Here is a 19,077-nt window from a genome sequence, read left to right as displayed (position 1 = left end):
ATTGATTTAGTGTGGAGGCCAAAGCAGATAAAAAACTCCTGACTGTGCTGTTTCCTGATGGTCGTGATGGAAAAACTTTCACACTTAAGGTTCTTCCCCTGCAGGGTTCTTGTTTATATATATCTTCTTGCCAAAAGGCTTGCCTTACTTCAATGGTTTTTCAGTTTGGTGCATTTTGCATTGTTGAGCATCTCAGAGATAGCTTGGTGCATTGTAGATCAAATGATCATTTGAGTAACTCAGGCATGTTACTTGAGGTATGCTATCTGCTCCTGAGGTATGCCTGACATATGGCTTTTTCATCAGGCTGAAACACTGGACGATTTATATGAGTGGAAGGCTGCGCTTGAGAATGCTTTGGCTCAAGCACCAAGTGCCGCTCATGTGATGGGGCAAAACGGTATATTCAGGAATGACCAGACTGATTCAGTTGTTAATTCTTTTGGCCAATGTATGCTTAACTTTATGCTTACGTTTTTGTACTAATGGAGTGCATTCTCTCTGAGAAGGTGGTGTAGCTTAAAAAACGTAGTTTCTGGTATAAGAATTATCGAAATGTAACATTACCTTTGCTTATGTCAAGTTAGTATGTCTATGTGGTCTCCAATGGTTAGGCTGAGATTTTTTAGATTAATTTGACAACATGATAGGAAGAGATAAATATAGGAAAATCTGTTTATTATCCTTGAAATTCTGGTTGTAGTTATTACCACCGAAATACTTTATTATTTATAAATTATGTTATTTTCTTAATCTATTTTCCTCATCTTAATAGTTCTCTATTTGATTTTGTTTACTTTGTTTCAGTAGTGTTTTCAATTGGTTGATTTATTAAGCATGAAAGTTCTTGAAGACATTCGTGTCTGGTATCTAAGACATTGTTCATTAATTGACAGGGCTTACTGTTTTGAACTTGGAACTTGGATATCTTACCTTCTTTTATTCGCTTATAAATTTATAAAGATAATTGATATTTGCTTTATTTCTTTGTAGTGAAGGATAGGCAATCTGTCAAATCTTCAGTTGTTGGAAGGTCCATTTTGCTTGCTTTGGAAGACGTTGATGGAGCTCCATCTTTTTTGGAAAAATCCCTAAGGTTTATAGAAGAGTATGGTGGGTCTGGACTTTTTCTTTATTTTTTTGGATATTATTTCGGTGGTACTTTGTGTGAATTCAAGTAAATTACTTTCTAATGAATATTTCATTTTCATGCCATTATAAAAATTGTTGATAATTGTATACGACTTTTTGCAATGTATGAATATTCTCGAATGTTGTATAAGTACCGGATATATGTTTGGTTGGGTTATAATCTATGTAAGGACTGTATTGGTCACCAAAAAACTTATCAGGACTGCATCTTGTTTCACTATACAAGTATACTTTCACTTAGCTTTTAAATAATTTCGTCTTACTCCTAGAAGTCTCGTGCGGAAACCATGCATATATGATTTGACTTTGGAAGAGTGAAGCTATTTTTTCTTCATTTAACCAACAATGGCTTGCAAGATTGAATAAGCATTGCAGCATACTATATTTTCATCTGCCACATTTACTCCTACTAGTTTCTTAAGTTAAAGCTCTCACTTTTGGGTCTGTAGTTAACTAGCTCTTGTAAATTTGTGGGACTCTTCAACAGGCATACATGTTTGTTTGTTACTTGTTTATGTGGATTTAATCGAAGCATTAACAGGGGTCAAAGTAGAAGGGATCTTGCGACAAGCTGCAGATGTTGATGACGTTGAACGTCGAGTTTGGGAATATGAGCAAGGTGGGCCTGTTTGTATGTATGAGTGCTTGACTAACTTTCGTCTTATGTTCATAACTAAATCCAGCTGTGTAGATTTGATTTTTGGTCATTATGTCTTGCATGAAAGGTATTTTTCAACTTTAGATCATGAGTACCTGTTACCCTTTTCGGATGCATAGTGCATATTCCAGGCAGGCGAATTGGCCATTGGCTACCCCAAGGGATGTGAATTGGACAGTAACTAAAGGTCCATTTGTTTCAACATACATAATTGTCTGAAAATACAGTTTTCTATGTTTGATGTGACTGAAAAATGTTGGTCAGTGAAAAATTCACTCAAAGTGGAAGGAAATGACTTGCACTGCAAAGTTAACGAAGACTGCACCCCTTTTTCTCTCTTTCATCTCCCATAATCACCAAAACGCATCACTTTCCATCTTCCATCCTGATGTTAAATGAATAAAAAATAGAGTTTTAGTTTATTTAGTTGAACACTTTGCCTTATCTTTTATTTTAGAAAAGTTTGTCATTTTAAATTTTAGAGTCCAATTAGGATTGCCCAGTCATAGAAGCAATGATTAGGAATTTTATTTGTTTAGAATTTCATTTGAAACAAAGTCATAATTGAATAATGGCATTTCTTAGTCTATTTAAAGGCTCTTTGTACTCCAATGGAGATATATATTTTGGAAGAATATATTTTTGAGACTGATTTTCTCTTCTTCTCCCCCTTTCTTCTTCCTCTCACTTTTCCCCTAGCTTCGTCTCTCTTTCCTACTGGCCTCTTTTCTCTTCTTCCTTTTCCTTGCTACAAAGTCATAATTGAATTATGGCATTCCTTAGTCTATTTAAGGGTTCTTTGTACTCCAATGGAGATATATATTTTGAAATGGAATATATTGTTTAGACTGATTTTGTCTTCCCCTCCCCCTCTTTTCTCTCTTCTTCCTCTCACTTTTGCCCTAGCTTCATCTCTTTCCTACTGGTCTCTTTTCTCTTCTCCTTTCTCCTTGCTTTCTCTCTTAGACGTTTCTCTTTTTCCCCATGCTCCATCTTCTTCTTTAGACTGTGGACTCAGTCCCTTCTTCCTTTTTTCTTTTCTTATTCTCCCTTTTTCAAGCTTCTGCTTCAATTTTTTTTTTTTTGGGGCCCCTACACCTGCCATTTTCCTGAGATCCATGGCCATGCTGGTGATGATTCTTTCCAAAAAGCGGTCAAACTAGAAAGCTCTGACCGGGTTGATTTGGATTCTGAAACACAAGCCCTCCATCTTCAATTTGAGGCCAGCTGAGTTAGTGGTTGTCACAAAAACCACCAGTTTTACAGATTCGATATAACATACGACCTCCTTTGCATCAACATCACTACTGTTTCACTCCTTCCTTACCCCCATCCCTACTAGATCTCTTCAATTTCTGTAGTCTCTTAAACTTAGACTTTTGGATTAATGTCGATACTTTTTGTGGACATTCATGGAGGTGAATGTGTCTTGTGATTTGGTGCTTGTGTCCCTTTCTTAAATAGTAGTTTGTCTTTGCACTTCTAAAATAAGTTGCTCATGATAATGGCAGGAGTGCAAATCTGTTTTGGTATTGCTGCATAATGGGCATGATTTTGTTTGGGCAGGGGGGGCGAAGGTGTACTGGTTTTGCTGCAATGTAGACAAGATAAGTGTAACAAATACATTTATGTTTCAATGTAAAAGGCTCAACGTAACTGAAAGAAACTTTATTGAAAAATTCTCTGTTTACGTTGGAACATGTGGAGCCAAATTTTATTTTATTTTTTCAAATTCATCCTTACACTGGAACGTGTGGAGCCTAACTTTTATTTATGTTGATGCCATTTGAAATGAACTGAGAAAAGCGGTAGTCTGCACTGTATTCCAAAAGAACTAGTTAAAGTTACAGTTAAAATTCCTTAGAATCATTATAATCTCAATTTCACCTTGTAAAGAACCATGTTGGACTTGGGACTCTTGCACCTTTATCGTAATTCACCCACCCAATGTGGGACTTAACCAATCCAAGACGTTACAATTTCAGTGGATATAAAGGTAGTTGTATAAAAATCTGAAATAGTCATGACAAGATGAAAATGAATGAAAAGAGAAAATCTAATAAAATCTTGCCTGCATTGTATTACAATTGAAGAAATCATAGTTGCATGGTAGTTTCACGCTTGAGATTCATTTTGACTTTTGGTTGAATATTACTTCATCTCTGAATGGTTTTTGCTTTATTTAGGAAAAATGGAGTTTTCTCCAGAGGAGGATCCACATGTTGTTGCTGATTGTGTCAAGGTATCTCTTTATAGTCACAGGAAAATGAATTGTCATGTAGGTTACAGTATACAACTAAACTAAGCTCTTTGTATTTATTGTCTTCCCTGCAATATCCAGTATGTCCTCCGGGAGTTGCCGTCTTCTCCGATTCCTGCATCTTGCTGCAATGCATTGTTAAAAGCATGTCGTAAGTCTGTTAATCAACTGTTTTTTGCAGCATCCTTGTTTCTTCTTTGCTTGCTGGCCTATTTATACTTCATAAAAAATACAGTGCTAAAACAAAAGATGATTTGAAAATGTTTTTAGTGCATCATTAAATTATAAGCATTTAGTGGGGGAAGTGTTGGGGATAGCTACCTTTGTGACACCACAAATTCTATTGAGCATTTAGGAGAACTGGCTGGAGGTGCTCACTTTCTTAAGTATTAAGTATTGGTTTAAAAGAAGAGTTTGACCTAGGGCTGTAAACCGACATGGCCGGTTCTTGGGCCGAAACCGACCAACCAAGGAGTTTTTTTGGGCGGGGAAAACCGACCGTGTAAGGGGGGGGGGGGTGAAACTGGCCGGTTCACGGTTGGTTTCTCGGTTTGGGCCATACATTTTGGGCCTTTTTTTAACCCAATTCAGTACCTTTTTTTACACAATTCCGTACACTCAATTCATCATTCAAGATAATTAACATTTTGGGCCTTTTCTTTTACTAAATTTATTAAATTCATTTTATTGTTTAAATTCATTATAATGTTAATGTCATTTTTACTATTACTAACTAGTAACTACTAAATATATACTACTAATAATACTTTACTAATTACTAGATAACTAAAAATACATAAAAAAGCTCCACTAGATGTTTAATACCCATTACAAACAAAAACAAATTGTCTTAAGCAAGTAAGCAAAAATTGTTCTAGATTAAAATAAAATTGTGCTAAATCTCTAAATCTTCATTCCAAAGTAGTCTTCAGTTTTCAGTCATCAATAGTCGTGACGCCCGATGCTCCTAACTCTATATAAAAACATTAATAAGATTAAAACATGAAATATTAATAAATTTGGATAATGAATTAAATGAAAAAGAAATTAAATTAAATTATAATAGTAAATGAATATGGAAATTAAATGAGAAAAACATTCCCAGATTCTACCACAAAATTTTCCACATTATCCATGGAATCTCGAATATCAATTGGCGTTGACAGATGTCGCAACCAATTCTGAGTACAAATAAGTGTCTCAACAGTTCTCGGAGCTAGTGAACTTTGAAAAGGATCAAGTACACGACCTCTTGTACCAAATGGTGACTCTGATGCAACTGTGGAAACAAGTATGGCTAATAAGTCTCGTGCAATCCTTGCAAGTATAGGATAGTTAAGCTCATTAATTCTCCACCAGTTCAACAAGTCAAAAGATGGGTTGAATGCCTCACAATCATATGATAAATACCGGTCCACCTCTGTTTTGGCAACTATAGATCCTGAGGCGGAAGATGCTACCAACCACTCATAAAAAAATTGTGACTCATGATTGTATTCATCATCTTTTGTGGGTACAGATGTCAGAGCAGTCACATGTTCTCGACTAATTGAGGTAGAACCAAACGTAGCATTATACTCTGCATACAAGTCTCCTAATAACTGTCTCATACTCGACACCAACTGTTCATCTTGAGTCTCGTCATGAATTTTTTTTAGGTAAAAAGTAAGAAGCCCCAACTTATTACGTGGATCAAGCATAACTGCAATCAGTAACAACAAGTCCATCCTATCTAATACCCCAATACTTATCACATTTAATTCTCATGCTTATGACCATATTCATCAAATAACTATTCTCACTCTCACTCAGCCTTACCAACTCTTTTTGGAGCATACAAATCTCCAAAAAATTGGTATTTTCTGTCACATATAAAGTTTCAGAAACTCGACAAGTGGTATCATAAAACATCTTAAAAAATTTCACAAAAACCAGCATTGTCTCGCACTCCTCAACTCTAGGAGGTCCTATGTGTTCATCATTAAAGTAAGAGAGAAAATTTTAATCCTCACTCTCCATCTGTCTGAAAGCCTTCTCAAATTTCTCAGTCTCCTCCAACATCATGTAAGATAAATTCCATCGGGTGCACATCAAGGGAAAACATTTTTTTATAATCAATTTTCTTTCTTTGCACATTTCTTAAACTTGTCTAATCTTGCAAGGGGAGTGCACATATCTAACCGCATTTCTAACTATTGTGATTGCATCATTACACTTCTTCAAACTCTCATTTACAATAAGATTCAAAATATGAGCACATCTCATGTGCATATGCTTTCCCCCCAACACATGTCCTGTCAAAAAATGCTTCAAATATGAAATTGTAGTATCATTTGAGCTAGCATTATCAACATTAATAATAAATATCTCATCAATGCCCCAATAAATGAGGCACGACTCAATATATCTCCTAATAGTATCCCCTCGATGATTAGGGATCAAACAAAAATTAATGATTTTATTTTGCAATTTCCAATCACTATCAATGAAATGTATAGTTAGGAACATATAATTAAGATTTTGTACTAATGTCCATATATCGGTAGTTAATGAAATCCTGATTCCCCTATCTTTAAACAACTTTTTAAGTTTGGTCTTTTTTGATGCAAACAGTTTCATACAATTTCTTGCAACCGTGACACGACATGACACTTAAATCTAATTTCAAGCAACCAAACCATCTTCCTTAAATCATTGCCCTTCAACAATTCTAAATGGCAATTAATTGATGATTACCTTCTCCACAATCGCCAACTTCACAGCTTCTTCACTATATTTGTGGGTTACAAGATTCCTTACCACACTATTACTCTCTCTAACCCACTCTTCGGTTGCCTCACCTGCCCAAGTTTTTTGATATTTATCCAAAGGCCCACGTTTATGAGGATTTTTGGGATATGAAGATAGATGATTTTGCATGGTTGAAGTCTCGTTCCTCTTTGAGTGGCAAGCATACATCTTGTCATAATAATTACACTTGGCCTTAGGATCATCTACGGGACAACTCTCAACTTTTGTAAAATGGTCCCAAACAATTGGCGGATCCTTCCCTTTCTGTTTTTTAGGCAGTGGACAAGTACTACTCTTAGGGGCACTTGAGGATTTTGGTGTTTTGGTCTCTCCCAAATTAATTGTTTGTTCATTTGAATCAAGATTAATTGGACTTGACGAAGAATCCATTTAACATGTGAAAAATTAAATACATAATTAATTACACAACAATGAACAAATTAAAACAAACAAAGAATAAAAATCAACACAATAGCAACTAGTTTGCAACATGGCAAACATCACAACTCTAAGACCCTAATCTAGATTTTAGTTCGCTCGCAAGTTCACGACCTCACAATTTATTTCAAGAATCAAACCAATTTTACAACAAAATTTTACAAGTCTCTAAGAACACTCACAGTGGATCTCGGATTACTGTTCACTCTTCAAGTTCACAGTCCAATATGTTGATTCAAAAATTTTCAATCCCTGCACATACACAAATACAATTTAAACAATAAATAATATGACAATATGTATTATGTAAGTGGGAAATGAATTAATGATTTTGCCTAGTACACCGTGGGAAATGCGAAATCTAAACAATAATTTTTTTTATTTTTTTAAAAGGGATCAAGTGGGATCAAAATCCCACTTTGAGAAAACCATTGGCATGTGGCGGTGTGTTAGGGACCTCGGTCTAGTCCCTAAACACTAAGCCCTCTCGCCTCGATTCTCCTTGTGATGACTGAAGATGCTAGCCTCTTGCTTGGTCTTTCACGTGGCAATGATGGGTCCCTAGGTTAATGGAGGTTTGGGTGTTTAGTGATGGAATCGTGCATGATGGTGATGTAAAGGGTGATCTAAGTGATGAACTCAAGGACTTGAGTAAGAGGCACGACTAGAATGAGTGTTCTTGGAGTTGGCGCCACTTGTGGTGTAATTAGGATTTGGATGATGATTGAAGCTAGGGTTTGGATGGAAGAGTGTTTCCTAAATTGTAGGAGGCAATTTAGCTTGGTATTTCGGCTATGGTAAGAGGGAATGGATTGATTAGATGATTGAGTAATTCTAGGGTGATTCTTAGAATTAAGAGATCAAATATGGTAAGTATGACCAATCACCAAAGATTAAGGGATATGGATATGGAAGGCAATTAGGGTTCTTAAAGTTTAGGAATCCCTATATGGAAAGTTGGATTTCGGCTAGGTCAAGGGATGAATGGAAGATGGCTTGACTTATGGTGATCCGAATATGGAAGGTAGGCTTTGGCAATATGGTTGGCGTGTATGGTGTTTGGGAGATGGGATTATGCAAGAAAATATATGAATACCATGGAAAATTGATAAACACGCATGCATAGGCAAGAACACAATGAAACTCAACTCAACATCAATTTACGAATTGCACAATGTTGAAAGGAAATATCTCATATATTGAATAAAATGAATCAAACCTATTCACGTATTGCAAGGTAGTGATCATCTCCTTGGGGTCCATGGATTGCACCCAAGTAGCCCAAGTGCATAAGCATCGAAAATAAGAACAAGAACAAATAGCCATCCTCTAGGGAAATTGTCAAAAAATGTAAAAGAAATGACTATGAGTCATTTATAGAGATTACAAAGTGGAAACCTCCGAAAGGTCCCTTGAAAAATAATTAATAAAAAATAATTAAAAATAAATGAAAGCAATAAAATAAACTCGCATGGACCATGGTGGCCATGACATGCAATGGCCCAATGGCCCATGGATGGCCTAGTGTGAATCATGGCCCACGGTTGGGCTGGTCTGGCTCATGGCTGCTAGTGGGCACGACATGGTGTCGTGCATGGCCTGCTGACAAGCATGGCATGGTGCTATGCGTTGGTTTTCTGGTGGGCACAACATGGTGTCATGCGCTGATGCTGCATGGCCCAGGCAGGTGGCCTGGGTATTGACTCCACATGGCTCAGGCAGGTGGCCTGGGAGTTGGTGCTGCAAGGCACGGGCTAGTGTCGTGCCCTGGATGGCATGCCACTAGCCTTGCTTGTAGGGGGGTTTTCTTAATACACGGAGTCACGGGCCACGATTGAGGGACAGAGGGAACGGCGACGGCTAAGGGACACGGACTTGACGGAGTGGAGAGGGGAGACTCACTGTGCTGTTGTTGGAATGGGAGATTGCCTGGGGACACGTGGGGTGTTTTAACCCTAGGGTGAAACGGTTCCATTTCCTTTATATATATATTTTTTTTCAAATAATAAGTCCTAAAACTACGATGTTTCACTTAAGTGAAATGGCGTTGTTCATATATGTATAATTTTTTAAAAAATATATATTTTATCCTATCAGTCGGTTCAGCGGTCTGGTTCAACCTCAAATTGGGACCGAACCACTGGACATCAGTTTTGACAAAAAACTAATGCCGGCAGACTGGTTCTACGCCGGTTTCGGCCTATTTGAAGCTCCAGCGGCCGGTCTGAGTAGGGCTCAATCGGTTTGACCAGTTCTTGTAGCGCCCTAGTCTGACCATGTAACTACCCGGCCCAAAATTGTAAAGTCAGAATATTGATAATTTTTATTGGGTCTAAATTATAGGTCTTATTGGATAAGTCTACGAGCGATAAATTATTAAGATTGATTAGGATTTTTAATTAGGTTCAATAACTATGTTAAATCTCATTTATTATTGAACGAGTTAGACTCATTTTAGAATTTAAAGATCGGCCATTAAAAATTTATTTCAATTTAAAACCATCATTGATTGAAATCCCATACGGACTCTCAATCACTGCCAAATCTTACATTGAATGAACTGCTAGATCATGTTTTTAAATTCAAACTCTCTTCTTAGATGTTCCCAACTAAGCGTTCAGCAGATTAGTGTCATTACATTTATTAACCAAGTCCAACTCAAACTTGTCAGCACCTTCTGCCAAATCTCCTTATAAATATCTCTCTTCCGTGTATTATTTGGAAAAAACCATAAACCTCCATAAGTGCAGCGGCCGAACCTAAGATACCCAGTCCAGCACCGTGCGTGTCCTACATTCACCACGCCAATAGCCGACTGCCTCATTCCTCTCACAAAATCTCACACATTTTCTCTCTCATTCTAGTTCACGTGATCGATTTCATGTTGGAAATATTGGATTAACTCTATGAGGTAAGTAGCTTGATCATAAATTAGGATTAGTATATGTTAGCTAGTTATATATATTATTATTATTAAAACCAGTTCTTTGAAAGCCAATGTTTATATACCACGCATGTCATGATATTTGCAAGTACGTCATTCATTATGTTTTATTCCGCATATTATAGTTATGTATGTATCAGCATCTCATGTTGCATAAGACATGTAAGTTTTTATAAGATCAAGTGTAAAATAATCTCAAAACAATTAATCAGATGACCATTTAGATGCATGGTACCAATGTGATTTATGGTTGGATGTACAAGCCATAAAGCTAAGCTTGGTTCACCATAGTATGCTAGAATACTATTAGTGGCTTCCTTTGCGACCACGGGATGTGGGGCCGATGCACAACCTTGCACATAGGGTTAAGTGTGTAGGCTAGTATGATAAGGAAGATAAGTCATTCATGTCATAGCATACGTATGAACAGTCATGATTTTAAGTTCTTGACATGAAATATTTTATGAAAAATCTTATTTTAAGTATGTTTACGTTATGATGAGTTTTTGACCGAGTCATCGACTCATTTTAGTTGTTTTATGTTTTTAAACCACCCTATGTCAAAATATTTATGAAGGTAGAGCTGTAGGATGGGACTTAGTCCAGGGAGGCGTGATAGTGGCCTAGATCATGTACAGAGATTTTAAGTTTTGATTTTTATTGCACGTACTTTGAGAAATTTTAGTAAATGCTTCTGCGTACTCTCATTTATGATTTTAGTAGGTTAATACAAAACGACTCTATTTATTATGAGGAATCTTAATACTTGGCACTTCCTCTTGAATAAAACTTTTTTTAAGCCAGGTTCAGTAGAAACATTCCAGCTCTGGTGATTTTCTAAAAAAAATAATGTCTTTCTTAACTGTGGGGAGTAGGGTGTTACAGACCATGAGAAGAGAAACTTTATGTGCAACATCTGCTAATTTAAACCACTTTAGACAATTTATTTAGAAATTTCATGGAATTATCTTTTTCTTTTGGCAGAAAATATAGTTCTTTCTACCAGAAGATAGCAATGTATACCATTAGATGAATTGTGTCTTCAATTTATTTGGATCTTGCTCTCATAATTTCTCATACACGCTTTTACATGCATTTTTTATTTTCTTCTGCCATAATAAAACGATTATCTATTGATGAGAAAGGTGTGCAGAGATCTACATATATATTAGCTAATTACTCTAAAATTGTGGGATTTTTTTCCTTGTTTGGTAGACAATGGAGGTCTTTCTACCAGAAGATAGCAATTGGTACTATTAGATGAATCGTGAGCCTTGAGAATTCTCTATCTTCACTTAAACAACCTTAGAAAGAGAGGGTGGGGAGGGGATGTATTGATACTAGTGTCTCTCTTGTTTAAACAACTGACTGAATGTGTAACAAGATGTAACAGAATGATTAAGAATTACATATTTATATATGGAATACTATTAGCTGGAGAGAAAGGGTATTAACATAGAAATCTTTATCCTTACCTAAAAAACATTGGAATTGAATCAATTGATTAATTTAAACTAGTCTCACATGAAACTAATTATCTTTTTTTTTTTTTTTCCTGTGGTTTATCATCCCCCCTCCCCCCTCTCTCAATGTATTAGTTTGCAGTAGAATGGGAATTAATCTTACTGGTGTGATGCTGAAGAAAGCCATAGAATGAATCAGGATCATAAGTGAACTCTCTGATGAATGGAGATTATGTAGGCCAATTTTTATGAAGGATACATGAAGGTCTTTCTACAAGAAGATAGTAGCAACTGATGCCATTAGATGAATTTCTGTGAGCCTTAAGCAAATCTCCATCTCCACTTAAACAATCTCAGAAAGAAAAGATGGGGGGCAGGATGTACAGAGGCTAGTGTCTCTTGTTTCAACATTTGATTGAATGCTTAAGAATTCATATTTATATGTGGAATACCAATAGTTGGAGAGGGAGGATATAAAATTAGAAGCATTGGGATTTATTAACTTAAACTAGTCTCCCATGAAAATAATTATCTTTTTTCTTTGTGGTTTATCACCTCTCTCTCTCTCTCTCTCTCTCTCACTCACTAACTTGGTTTGCAGTAGAATAGGAATTAAAACTATTGGTGTGATGCTCAAGAAAGCCAGAGAACAAATCTGGACCATAAGTGAACTCTCTGATGGGTGGAGATTATATAGGTTAATTTACCTAAAGGATACATGAAGAAACAACTAATTTTTATAAACTTCCTCGGCCATATGCACAGTAGGCATTTGATCTAGCAGTAGGTATATGCTTCCCTTTTCACCTTATCTTTCATGTAGTCCGTAAATTATTTTTATCATACTTTATCAATTTATTTTTTTATTCTCTGCAAGATTGAAGAAGACATGGATGTGAAATTCTGTTTCGCATACTTATATAAGCTTGTTGATTAATACCTGTCTCTCCCCTTCTTCATGATAAGAACTTCTGAATATATAGAAGGATATATGTTTCTCCATAAGGTTTCACAAACTGCAGGAAGGACATTTGGCAAGTTTAACACCATTTAGGAAATTTTATTATAAACTAAAAGTTATTACTAGGATTGTTCAAGTATTTCATTAGTAGGATTTGTCTGATCATATTTAATTTAGTTAGAATTTAAATGCATTATATACAGTGAGACCTCTAAAAAAGATAGGAATGTATCTTTTCCGGTCATTGTCTGCTCTCCATATTTGAGAGATAAAGTGGATGTCATGAGCAGTTTGATTTTCATTGCTTGTTGAAACAGTGTTTTAACATTTTAGGGCCAATTTAGTAAAATATTGTGGTTATTGTTGTTATTAAGTTCTTGATTATACAAGTTGCTCTTTTTCTTTGCTCTTTTTCCATTTTCTACATCTTACCAATCATCATTTTGGGATGTATTTAGTTCTGTTGAGATACATCAATCAAACAATCTATACTCCTTTACAATTGGACTGTAGTTGGATTTTGGTGCTTTCATGTTATTAAAGGGAGAATGATTCTAATCAAAAGCAAAAACGTCACATGGCAGTGGGCTATCAGAAAATTAATATCTACTGGTGGGCTTGTCTATAATTTTTGCCTTGAATGAACATATCAAGTTTAAGACGAAGCCATTAAGTTATAAAGATATCATTCTTGGCTAGAAAGTGAACTAGTGAAATATAGGGAGCAGCTGAGATTGGGGTGTCTTTACTGATTTAATTGTGTTTTCTTGATTGGGATTGTGAAGGGAGCTGACAAGGTGTAACTAAAAGTGAAGTGCTGAAGAATTTAATGACATACCAAATTTTAGAAGATGTCATGTGAATGCGAGCTGTACCTTATCAAGCAATTTGATTTGGTGACTGATCTGTAATTTTCTAACGATGCATCTGAATTTCTCGCCATAGCTGAGTTTCAGCTTTGTTAGATTTATTACCAAGGAAAAAATTTATACACCATTTTTATGTTACACCACGTTCAGGTGTTTGTATGATACATCTGGTAATCTTTCTAAGCTTCGTTTTTCATATATTTCATCATTGGACTACTTTACCATGAATAGGAACTGATCGTGGTGTTAGAGTCAATGCTATACGTTCTGCGATATTTGAGACATTCCCAGAGCCTAATCGTCATTTATTGCAGAGGTAGTTGATACATTACTTTTATTATTATTTCTATATTTTTAATGTATATCTGTTTATGCTTGATTATTTAGATCTCATTTTTTTATATTCATAATATAATTGTCATTATATTTATTTCTTGTTTCAAACTTGAAATGCTTGTTTTCTTCTTTACTTTAATGCTTTATTTTCACTATCAATGTTCATTGTGCTTTTGGAAATTGATGCACGCACACACATGCACAACTATGCAGACACGTGCGCTGACACTAATAGATATCAATATACTATATTTTCCTTTGGTTTTTTCCCCCTTCTTTTCCCCATCTGACAACTATGCTCTCACTAGTTTTACCATGCAATATTTTTGCATTTAGTTGCATTTCTCTATGTTTTAGTTTGTTTATTTTGCCCCCATTCAGAGTACTTGTGATGATGCAAACTGTAGCTTCTCACAAAGCTGAGAATCGAATGAACTCCTCAGCCGTTGCCGCGTGCATGGCACCCTTGCTTCTGCGTCCACTATTAGCTGGTGACTGTGAAATTGAACATGATTTTGATGTTGGTGGTGATGGTTCTGCACAACTTCTGCAAGCAGCTGCTGCAGCTAACCATGCTCAAGCGATAGTTATTACATTATTAGAGGAGTATGATAACATATTCAGGGTAAGTTCTATTATCTTTTTCACTCACAGTTGCTTTAGACATGGTTTCCTATAATAATATTCTCACTCCCTTCATGCACCCACACATGAATGTGTGCTAATATATGATACATGGTTTTACCATAATCAGGTTTTTTACCTATGAATTGTCCTAATGATCTATGAATTCCGATGATGTTCTTTTTCTTGTTTATCATCATTCAAATATTATTTGAGACTAATAAACTCCATATGAGCTCTTCAAAATAGATCAGAGGTGAGAGATAATTTTAGAATAATTACCAAACACAACTTCCATAGAAATATTTTATTTTTCTTCTTTTGTTCTTATCTTTTATTCTCTTTCATACTAGTTCGGGTATTCCACCCATGAAGATGCATTTTTTATCCTCTTTTCCTTTTTCCCTTTTCTTTTATTTTTGTTCTCCTTACTCTTAACCCCACAAAGTCTGATTTTGTGCTAGCAAATAGGGGTGGAGCCATGATTTTTCTCAGGTTGAGCCAGACTAGCAAAACAATACACTCCTATGATACATTATAATTTATTCTCAACCCATACAAATTCATGAATAAGAAAGTTGTCATATGAAATAGAAGTACAACAGATTAGTATTTGCTATCAATGAAAACATCAAAACAACGAAAATGAACAATAAAAGGAAGTTCATGAAAATGATCATTAAATACACACATACACATGATATGTTGGGCTTTTTGTGTGGAGCCTAGTTATGTTTTGTGGCAGTCCGATTTGATGACCCAACCCAACAAGAATTAGTTTTTTTTTTCCTCAACGAGGCTTGTCCATGTTCGCTGCCCGGTTTTAGCTCTTGAACCAGTATAACCTTACCCTTATTTGATTTACTAGCTAATAACCCTAATTAGGTTTCAACACATATATATTGTACTTTTTGTACGGCCACTTATTGTTCTGTCACACTACGTATTCAACTTTCAAGAGAATAAAATCCTCTACAACTCCATGGATGTAGGCACATTGCCAAACCACGTAAATCTTGTATTTGTGTATGATTGATTTCATTTTTCTTTACTTTTCTCTTATCGTTCCCAATAGCTCTTATTAAGAGTCAAGTTCAAGTTTGAGTAAGAACGATGGCTGGAGAAGAAGTGAAGGTATTTGGAATTGAGAAGTTTGATAACACAGATTTCAGATATTGGAGGATGCATATTGATGATTATTTCTATAGGAAGAGACTCCATCTTCTTCTGTTTGGGAAAAAGCCGGATTAAAATATACAAGATAGATAGGTTCTGGGGGGTCATTCGGTTGACTCTATCAAGGTTAGTTGCACACAACGTTATCAAGGAAAATACTACTATTGTAGATATTATGGTGGCCTTGTTTAGTATGTATGAGAAGCTGTCGGCTAATAATAAGGTGCATCTATTCAAGAAGTTGTTCAATCTAAAAATGGTAGAAGATACGTCTGTTGCTCAGCACTTGAACGGGTTTAACACAATCACAAATTAATTGTCATCTATTGAGATCGAGTTTGATGATGAGATTCGGGCACTGATTATATTGGCCTTGATAAAGTAGTGGTTCTCCACAACACTACACCTAGAGGGGGGTGAATAGGTGTAATCCAATTTTTATGGCCTTTTGAAAATTAGTCAAACAAACAGTTAATAAATAAATCAAATAGCACAAATAATCAACACATGATCTTGATCACGGAGTGGAAACTCATTTGAAGAACATCTTCAAAATCTAAAACCACTCTGGGTGTAAGACACCACCTCAAATCCATTATAGAAATTTTAGTTCGTTACAATCAATTTAGAGACACTCACAAAACCTTTGTAGTAGCTAAACTTGGCTTGCAACACCACGAGTGACCCACTCGATCTCTACACGCATGTAGTGTCGAAACTCCGACCTTCCTATAGCTTTCCACGAGAACCTCTCGATCTCTGCATCAACAGCAGCTCCGGACTCTTTTGGCCAACAAATATGTCCACTTCAATGGACTCATGTAAGAGTTAATTTTGAGTATGTTGTGGTGGTGAAGTGTTTATCCAAGAGAGAATCAACCAAATGGGGGAGAGGTTGCTCTAAGAAGTTCTTGGAGGCCCTTAGGGTTTTTGCTCTGATTCTCCACACCTAGAACAGAGGTTAAGCTGTTCTATTTATAGTTTCAATCAAATGAGGCGCTTCAAAACCCTAAATTGTAAGTGATCTGAAACATTGGCTCAAGCGAAGTATCGAGCGAAGGTCGAGCGGCACAATCTGCTTGAGTTTGCTCGAGCTCAGCGTCGAGCGAGTGTCGAGCGACACACTTTGCCTGGGTTCGCTCGAACTCAGTGTCAAGCGAGGGTCGAGCGGTGCAATCTGCTTGAGTTCGCTCGAGCTGCATGTCGAGTGAGGGTCGAGCGGTGCAATCTGCCTGATTTCGCTCGAGCGCGCTGTTGAGCGAAGGTCGAGCGGTCCAATCTGCTTGAGTTCGTTCGAGCGCCCTGTTGAGCGAGGATCGAGCGAAGTCCATCTGTTTTGACCAATAATGAGCACATTTCAAGCCACTTCAAGCCCTTTCGCAACAACACTTGTTATAACACTATTTTACACAGGTTTTCACAAGAATATGCCAATACGCTCATTTTTCCCTCAACAATCTCCCCCTTTGGCATTTCTGTGACAAAACCTTTAACCTATACATATGACTTAATCCTAGCACACCCATCACTAGATCCATATTCTTGAACATGTTGAAATATTCCTGCACATACTTAGCAAACGGTTAAACATACCCATACACATGCACAAAAATGTGTTCACAATTCACAAATCATAATTCATGAATAGTCATGCCAAGTACAGGTTTTAGAAAAGAAATATTTCATTAAGCAACAAATCAGAAAATGAGTTCAAGAATCATTAGTCAAATAACACAACCAAAAGCTGTTGTTCCCCCAAAAGAATGTGCCATTAACATTGTGTTACTAAAACAACTCACACTCCCCTTGAGTTAGTACAAGTAACACTCCACACTCCCCTTGAGTTAATATTGTACTACTCCCCTTTTTTGTCACAAGAGGCCAAGGGTCTCAATCATCACCATCGGCATCCTCATCATCCTCATTAAGCTGCCCTTCGATGTTGTTGAAGCGCTGAGTCACAAGCTGCTGCAGATTATCAACTTTAACATTGAGGTTGTGAACCGTAGCATCCATAGTATCGAATCAGGCGTCAAGGGGGGCCAAATACTCAAGAACCTGCTGAAGACTGGGCTCAGACGAACCGGGGGCCGAAGTGGATGGCTGAGAAGATCGGCCCGAGGTAGATGGCTGAGAACTAGATGGTCGAGAGCTCGAAGGCTGAGAGGAGGGAGCGGGAGGGTGCTCAACACGGAAAGGGTGTGGGGTTGTGTGAGCACGATTGAGCTGAACCGTCTTACGACCAATAGGAGCCTTAAGTGCAATTCTAAGCTCCTGAGGAAGTAAAGCGACAGATTGGGAGAGGGCCAATCGGGTGATTAGACACAGTAAGGGCAAACCAGTCCGTGTTTTGGAGGACCGATACGCCTCAAGAATAACCCGACATAGGAGACTTCCTAGATCAATGGAGACACCATTGATCAAGGCATACAGTAAAGTGGCACGATCAAGACCCACATCACTATTATGACCAGTAGGATCTAAATTAGTGAGAACAATCCTACTGAGTATGAGGTGATCAAGTGTAAAACGAGCAGTCGAAATAGGGGTCGTCCCTTCCCAATTACTAGGCCGACCACAAAGACACCCATCAATGACTTGTGGACTAGGAGGAGATGTCCGTGTATAGGGAAACACGGGATAGGACACACGAGGGGCATTTAGCAGATCCGCTATCATGCTCAGAGTTACTCGGAAAACAACGTTCCGGAGACTGACCTTAAACGAGTCATCAACAGACACGTCATAAATGTTAGAGTAAAACTCCCTAACCAACTCCACAGAAGGAGTGGGATGACCAATGGTTAATGCCTGCCACTGGTGAGACTAAAAAATGTGAGGAATGATAGTCTCGGTAAGCTCACCTAAAGCCACTTCACGCTCGACTATGGGAGTACGATGAGAGAAGTTTTGAGAATACAACTCCTAGGCTCGTGCATTAAGGAAGTGGGCTTGAGCGGGTGCAGAGGGGTTGTGGCGAGGATGAACACGTCGAGACATGGTTTTGGCTGTAGACAGAGTCAACAACTTTAGATAAGGCTAAGATAATGTGAAGACCTGATGAATGCATGCCAACCCATATGCATGACCCATATGCATGCCAATGCCAACCCATATGCATGACCCATATGCTTGCCAATGCCAACCCATGTGCATGACCCATATGCTTGCCAATGCCAACCCATGTGCATGACCCATATGCAATGGCAATGCCAACCCATATGCAAGCCAATGTCAACCCATTTGCAAGACCCATGCCGCTTCTAAACTAAAACACCTACAAACCCAATGCAATCTTAGTCAAACGATGTCCCAAACTAAGGATAGACATGAAATAGGTATGGGAACAATGCTATGCCAATGCATGATGAAAAAGAGAAAACAAACTTCATTGAGACAACAACCC

The 19,077-nt window shown here is 37.2% G+C and overlaps 1 protein-coding gene across 2 annotated transcripts in view; it reads left to right on the top strand.

The window, feature by feature from the left end:
• The window catches only part of LOC122315593 (rho GTPase-activating protein REN1-like), a 54,176-nt gene that overhangs the window by 9,739 nt on the left and 25,360 nt on the right, over nucleotides 1-19,077 (top strand). For both annotated transcript variants that reach the window (XR_006244066.1, XM_043131595.1), the window contains exons 7-14: nucleotides 11-89; nucleotides 307-400; nucleotides 994-1,113; nucleotides 1,694-1,771; nucleotides 3,997-4,052; nucleotides 4,152-4,221; nucleotides 13,767-13,851; nucleotides 14,253-14,496. Coding sequence is in view for 1 of the 2 variants with exons in the window: in XM_043131595.1 (XP_042987529.1) it covers nucleotides 11-89; nucleotides 307-400; nucleotides 994-1,113; nucleotides 1,694-1,771; nucleotides 3,997-4,052; nucleotides 4,152-4,221; nucleotides 13,767-13,851; nucleotides 14,253-14,496 (826 nt within the window). In the remaining variant the exon portion in view is untranslated. The remainder of the gene's footprint in view (nucleotides 1-10; nucleotides 90-306; nucleotides 401-993; nucleotides 1,114-1,693; nucleotides 1,772-3,996; nucleotides 4,053-4,151; nucleotides 4,222-13,766; nucleotides 13,852-14,252; nucleotides 14,497-19,077) is intronic.

This window comes from Carya illinoinensis, chromosome 7 (genome assembly GCF_018687715.1).
Source record: "Carya illinoinensis cultivar Pawnee chromosome 7, C.illinoinensisPawnee_v1, whole genome shotgun sequence".
NCBI lineage: Eukaryota > Viridiplantae > Streptophyta > Magnoliopsida > Fagales > Juglandaceae > Carya > Carya illinoinensis.
This window is presented reverse-complemented; position numbering and strand designations above follow the sequence as displayed.